Source organism: Acomys russatus, chromosome 20 (genome assembly GCF_903995435.1).
Source record: "Acomys russatus chromosome 20, mAcoRus1.1, whole genome shotgun sequence".
NCBI lineage: Eukaryota > Metazoa > Chordata > Mammalia > Rodentia > Muridae > Acomys > Acomys russatus.
Window position 1 is genome coordinate 2859137 of NC_067156.1, and position 6000 is coordinate 2865136.

The 6000-nt window shown below is 47.7% G+C and overlaps 1 protein-coding gene across 1 annotated transcript in view; it reads right to left on the reverse strand.

The window, feature by feature from the left end:
- The window catches only part of Ankrd29 (ankyrin repeat domain 29), a 50786-nt gene extending 50462 nt beyond the window's left edge, over positions 1 to 324 (reverse strand). The window contains exon 1 of the mRNA XM_051163754.1: positions 221 to 324. Coding sequence (XP_051019711.1) covers positions 221 to 241 — 21 coding nt within the window. The 5' untranslated portion in view covers positions 242 to 324. The remainder of the gene's footprint in view (positions 1 to 220) is intronic.
- Positions 325 to 6000: the final 5676 nt, after the last annotated feature.

The window sequence follows — 6000 nt, forward strand, 5'->3', positions numbered from 1 at the left end:
GGCGGGTGACGGAGGACCCGGAGGGCCTGGCTGGGGATGCTGCGGGGAGGCCCTGACCTCCACTTGCTTCTTCCTAGCCCCGTCCTGTTACCATGGCTACAGTCCCCGCCGCCCCGCGGTGCTCTTCCGACCCGGGCTGAAAGTGCGGAAAGCTGAAGGGAAGCGGATGACTCGAGTCCCCGCTGGGGAACCGCCCAAGTCCTCCCGTCCGACTGCTCACCTTGAAGGACATCCTGCACATGTCCGCACCCTCCGCGCCACAGCCCGCGTCTCCCGCTCCCGGTGCTGGGTACCCGCCGCCGCCGCCGCCTGCCGCAGAGGGGCGGCCCCGCGCGCTCCCGAGGCCGCTGACTGACAGGGCGGCGCCCCACGCGCCGCGCACAGGGGCGGCCAGGGCCAGGCTGGTGCGCGCACTGCACCACCCCCACCCCCATCCCCACCCCACGCCGCCCCACCCCTGTCCTGCGCTGACACGCCACGCCTCACCCCGCCCGGAACTCCTGAGCTCTCCACGCTCAGCTTCCACTTAGAGTTCTCTACACTCCACACATCCACACACACAGTTCTTCCCACTATGCCCAGGATGCGCTCCGCACTGACATCCTACACCACACACACACACACACACACACATCACACCTCACACAAAGAGCTTCCATGCACAAAGTTCTCCACATTTCACCAGTGGCATCCTCCCCACTCATTCTCTGTTCTCTCGGTGTCTCCACGCAGATGCCCTCCACACAGATGCCCCATGTGCACCACACACATAGCTTACACACACACACAAAGTTCTCCACACTTAGGCTGTACACCCATCACCTCACAATATCCACACTCAGATGCCCTGCTCCATGCCCGCACTTTCCAAATTCCTCACTCATATCCACAGGTGAGCGCCTTCAGCCACACCCTGGAGGACCCTTGTCTGTGTTGTCAGACCTCAGCTGTAAAAGGAACTTTTATTCGCCTGTTTCAATTGTTGCCTGGAGGCTTACTGATTCTGTCTGTTAAACTAGGCCTTGTCCTGGAAGCTTCCAGCCCCCTTACAATCTAATCAAGGCCTAGAATGTTCTCAGCCTCTGAGACTTACTGCTGAATAAGCTCACTCTTAATTGTTCTTACTGAGTTCTAGGCTGGCTGGTTCAACTCAGCTGTTCTGGTTCAAACTCCTCTCCCAGCTGTTTTATTCAATCTGGCTTCTCTCTTAGCCTGGGATTGTTCTGCTTGGCCTCAAGCTAACTCCAGCAATCTGCTCTAATCTTCTGGCTCCTTCTCATTCTCTGGGTGGTTCTGCCTTCAACCTCTCTCAGTAAAACTGCCCACCCCCTGCCCTCCTTCTCTGTGTTGCCCCTTACGTAGCTTCCCTTTCCTCTCTGTTCTGGTGAGAGCTGAATATATCCTATTCTGTTAGATCTCTGATTCATCACTTTTCTGCCACTCAATTAGACATCACTTTCAAATATGGGTGCTTCTGTCTACAAACTAACTTTGCCTCTATTGTTTGGAATTAAAAGCATGTGCCACCATGCCTGGACCTGAGCTTTTCTTTACCTGCTACTTGCTCTATAACAGCCTGGCCTTGAACTCAGATCTGTTTGCCTCTGTCTCCTGGATTAAAGATGTGTTTTATTCTAATCAGATCATACAGACCTAAAAGGTTCTTGGGATGTGATCTCTTGCCAGAGATCACATGCTCTGAATTAAAGTTCCTCTACACTCAGCCTTTATCACAGAACAAATACAATGGTATCTTAAAATGAAGTTTTAAGGGGAATTAGTCCACCATTCCACCTCTCTTTTATTTTTGTTTTTCTCATTCTTTTCATTGTTGTTGTTGTTCTTTTCCAAGAATATGTGGGTGTCTCCCATTACCCCTTTTTGGTAGTGTTGGTTGAAAAGTTCTTGGAAAAAAAAAAAAAGAAGCTTTGATTGCATGAGTAGTGACATTCTTTTCTGGAGTAGATGAGTCATTTTATTTTATTTTATTTTATTTTATTTTGATAGCATCCTTTTCCTGTACCTGTGCTGCACACTTGTCTACTCGTCACATAGAGTATTTCCTATGGGGTAGGCTTGGGGTAATTAGCATTGAAATGTCAATTTTTAAAATTAAAATATATTCTTTTTAATGTATAAAAGTAAAAAAAAGATTCTAATGTCAAGGTAAAAGGCAGATGTTTTATCTGGAGGATAACTGGAGGACTGGAGGAACCCATTCAATTCAATTCATTCATTCATTCATTCATTCATTCATTCATTCTCATGGACCTGTTTGGATCTCCCTCCCTCTTCTCAACTGCATATTTTATTTTAAAATCGTTAAAAATGCAAGAACAGCTGGGCACCTGTTATCTGGGGTCACTGACTAAGCCTTTCTGCCACCTCGCTTTAGGAATGCTGCCTAAACAATCTCTGTGTCACACAGACACAGGAAGAGCAGCCTCACAGGAGGACTGAGCTCTCCATGGTTCCTCCTGGCAACCCTCTGCGCTGCAGCAGCAGCAGCCTGTCCCGTCCACTCAGGGGACAGATACAGTGGTGGGGCGTGGCCCAGTGCTACATGATGCACAAATGTAAGCATAGCAAAAGGGTGCATGCTGAGTCTGAAACAGACACAGACATGCGGATGATGGATGGCAGAGAGGCACCGCCTGTTCCCCGTGAGGCCATCTTCTCTGGGGAAGTCAACTTTCCTCTCATTACCACTGTGTTGGTCAAAAGAGACATCCCACCGTGGCAGATTTGGAGGATCCCACCTTCAGCAAGTTGGCCACGTGGCCACTGAGTTCCTTGGTGGATTTCACCTGCTTCTTTGGGTAAGGCGGCTCAGTGAGATCACATAATTGGGGGCCGTTTTTTTTTTTTTTTTTTTTTTTTTGGTCAGTGGCTGTTTTATGCAGTTCCATGGTGACTGGCTCACACTCTTTTCCAAGTATAGGGTATACACCATTCTCTCCCAGTCACCACAATCTGGATTCTTGATGTCCCGCAGGAAGATTTGCCCACCTACTTGCTGCTGCAGCTCCATCAGTTTCTCAGTATGTTCCCTCACCTTTTGAGATCGCTGGAGAAAGTGTTAGGCAAGGTTCGTCAGAGTCACATCATCCGGTCAAGGTAGCAAGACACCGATGGCTAGACGTAGGAGCTGTCCCGGGCTATCTGGCAGTTGGTGGCAATATCTGGAACTTCGTGGGAGTCCTGGCCCATATTTGCGGGGGACACGTTTGTCATGTTCTTTTTTAATCATTTATTTATTTATTCACTTTACATCCCAGTTGTGGCCTCTCCCTCCTCTCTTCCTCTTCCTATTTCCACCCTTCCTTCCCCATCCTCTATCTCCCATTCCTAAGAAATGGGGAGCCCCCTACCCACCCACCCCAGCTGTGTCGCATCAGGGCTAAGTTTATCCTCTTCCCCTGTGGCCTGGCAAGGCAGTCCCATTGGGAGAAATGACAAAAAAAAAAAAAAAAAGCAGGCAACAGAGTCTATGTCAGAGACAGCTCTCGCTCTCCTTACTAGTGGACCCACATGAAGCCTGAGCTGCCCTTCGGCTACATCTTTGTAGAGGACCCAGGTCCAGTCCATGCATGGTCCTTGTCAGCACCCATTCTTAAGTGGATGCATCAGGGCTTGAAAATCTGAGGCTGCCTTTCCAACAGTATCTTCAAGAAGAATTGCTCCCAGGGGGCAGATCATTAAAACCAGAGGCCACCCTGGGATTTCCACTGTTATCTATTCAATGCAAATTTATAAGGTGACTATATATGATATATAAACCCAGAATCAAGCCATAATATTGCAGAAGATAGCAATGGCTTGTAATGTGACTTGCCTGGGCTGCCATTTGAAAAACAGATCCCAAGGTTTTTCTAGTAGTGTAGCAACATAAGGCATGGATTCCACCATTTCACTAAGAGTGACAATGGGCATGTTTTCCTCTGGCATTAAATATTCTTCAAATGCCTTCTTTGTAATGGCTGTGTTTAAAATTGGATATATTATCATTAAGTCTCTCCTTTTATAAAAACTTTAGTTGATTTTCATTTTTTGGTTATTAAAAACATTATAATAAGTATCTTATATTGAATACCCATGTTCCTCATTTTCCTAGAATGAGCATATAGAATTTCAGAGTCAAAACATATGCACAATGTGGGTGCTTCTAGTTCATGCGTACAAATTGCTTTTCAGAAGTTCTCTACCCCAAACAAGAAACAAAACCAAAGGAAAAGCTAGGCATGGGCCACCCTGACCTCCAAAGCCTGAGACAGGGAGATTGTCAGTGTGTGTGAGACCAGTCTGCACACAGTGAGTACTAGGCCAGTCAAGGGTACGTAGCAAGGCCTCATGTCAATACGAAACATCAAAACCCAAAAGAAAAACTGAAAAGAACCAAGTGAACAAACAGCACGCTAGGCTCCCCTCTATCCCAGGCTGGTTAAGCACCTGCTTGCAACGTCTCTGAGTCATTTCAGTGACATCTTGCATTGTGTTCTGTTTACTGTTGGGTTTTTTTTTTTTTTTTTTTTTTTTTTTTATCCTCATCAGACAGCCCTGAAAGCTTTTAACATAAAGACATAGGGAAAAAAAGAAAAACAAGGTTAAAATAAACTAAGAGGTAGAGAAAACGGGACAAGGAGAAGTTAAAAATAGAAAACAAAACAAAACAAAGCTAGTAATATACATCCAGGAGTGAGAGAGACCAGAACAGAGGTAGGTGGGACTCAAGCATGACTCTGAGCTCTGCAGCAACAGCCAAGGAGAAGGAAGTGCCAGGCATTCTCCCCGGGCCATAGAGGGTTCAGCCACTGCAGGTAGAATGGAGCTGCCCTTCACAGTCTCTGTACGGTAAACACATCAGCTTCGCAAAGCTTGGTTTGGGAACATTTCTTTGTATTAGTCAGCAGATTAGCCTCAAAGGAATATTAGGAAAACTTCAAATTGTGCAATCGAGGTACAGCATCTACTGGGCTAGCCTTTAGATGGATGGGTGAATAGACCGTTGATTCTTAGGTGTGGCTGCTCATGCTACGGTCTGAATGCTTCTATCTCTTCAGAAGTCCTACATTGAAATCTAACCCCCAGTGTGATTTTAAAAGATGGAGCTGCATTGGGAGGGTGGAGCTTGCTGCACAGGCACAGGAACCTGACTGAATCCTCAGCACCTGCACACAACAATGCTAGGTGTGGCCACACATGTGTGTGTGACCCCCCCAAGGCTCTGTGAGGCAGCACAGACAGGACAAGTGCTGGGGGGTCTAGTTTCAGTGAGAGATTATCTCAAGGGAATCCATTTTGGGGCTGGGATACCATGGAACCAGGAGGAGCCAGTCTGGACCAGGAGTGGGGCCGAGTCATGTCCAAGCCTGGAAATTTCATCTTGAGAGTGGTAGGAATGAGGGCCATTCCTTCCCTTTCCCAGGCCTTCATGTCCTGGCTCATGTCGTCCTGTGTTCCCTACCTTTGCCCACCAGAGGAGGCCATGCAGTTGCAGCTAGGTTAACCACGCCCTCTCCTTATAAAGCCATATCCAGCAAGCTCCTGGAATTCTTCCTCATGCAAATAAGGCATTCCCAGCACCTTAGCCCTGGCCGATGATGTACATGCACCCTGAAAACCTCTACCCACTCCCCAGAGGTTTAAGTAGCCTTTGTGGCCCCCTCCCCAACGAAATGAGCTGCTCCATGAGGCCTGCCTCTGGAGAGTCTGTTCTCACACTCACTTGTCTTGTCCCAGACTTTCCTTCTCTTCCCTTCCTCCCCTCAAGTTCCTCAGGCAACATTGGTGGGGGAAGCAGAGCCCAAATGGCTGAAAGTGACATCAGAATCCTCTTCTGGCCTTCACAAGTGTGTACATGGACACATGTCTCCACAAGGACATGTATGCATACACCACACGCTTATAGTGAACACACACATGTAGGCTCTGAACTTTTTCAAATCTACTTTATTTGGGGTTCTTTAATGCTTATACCTCCACTCCAACCCACCTACCCTA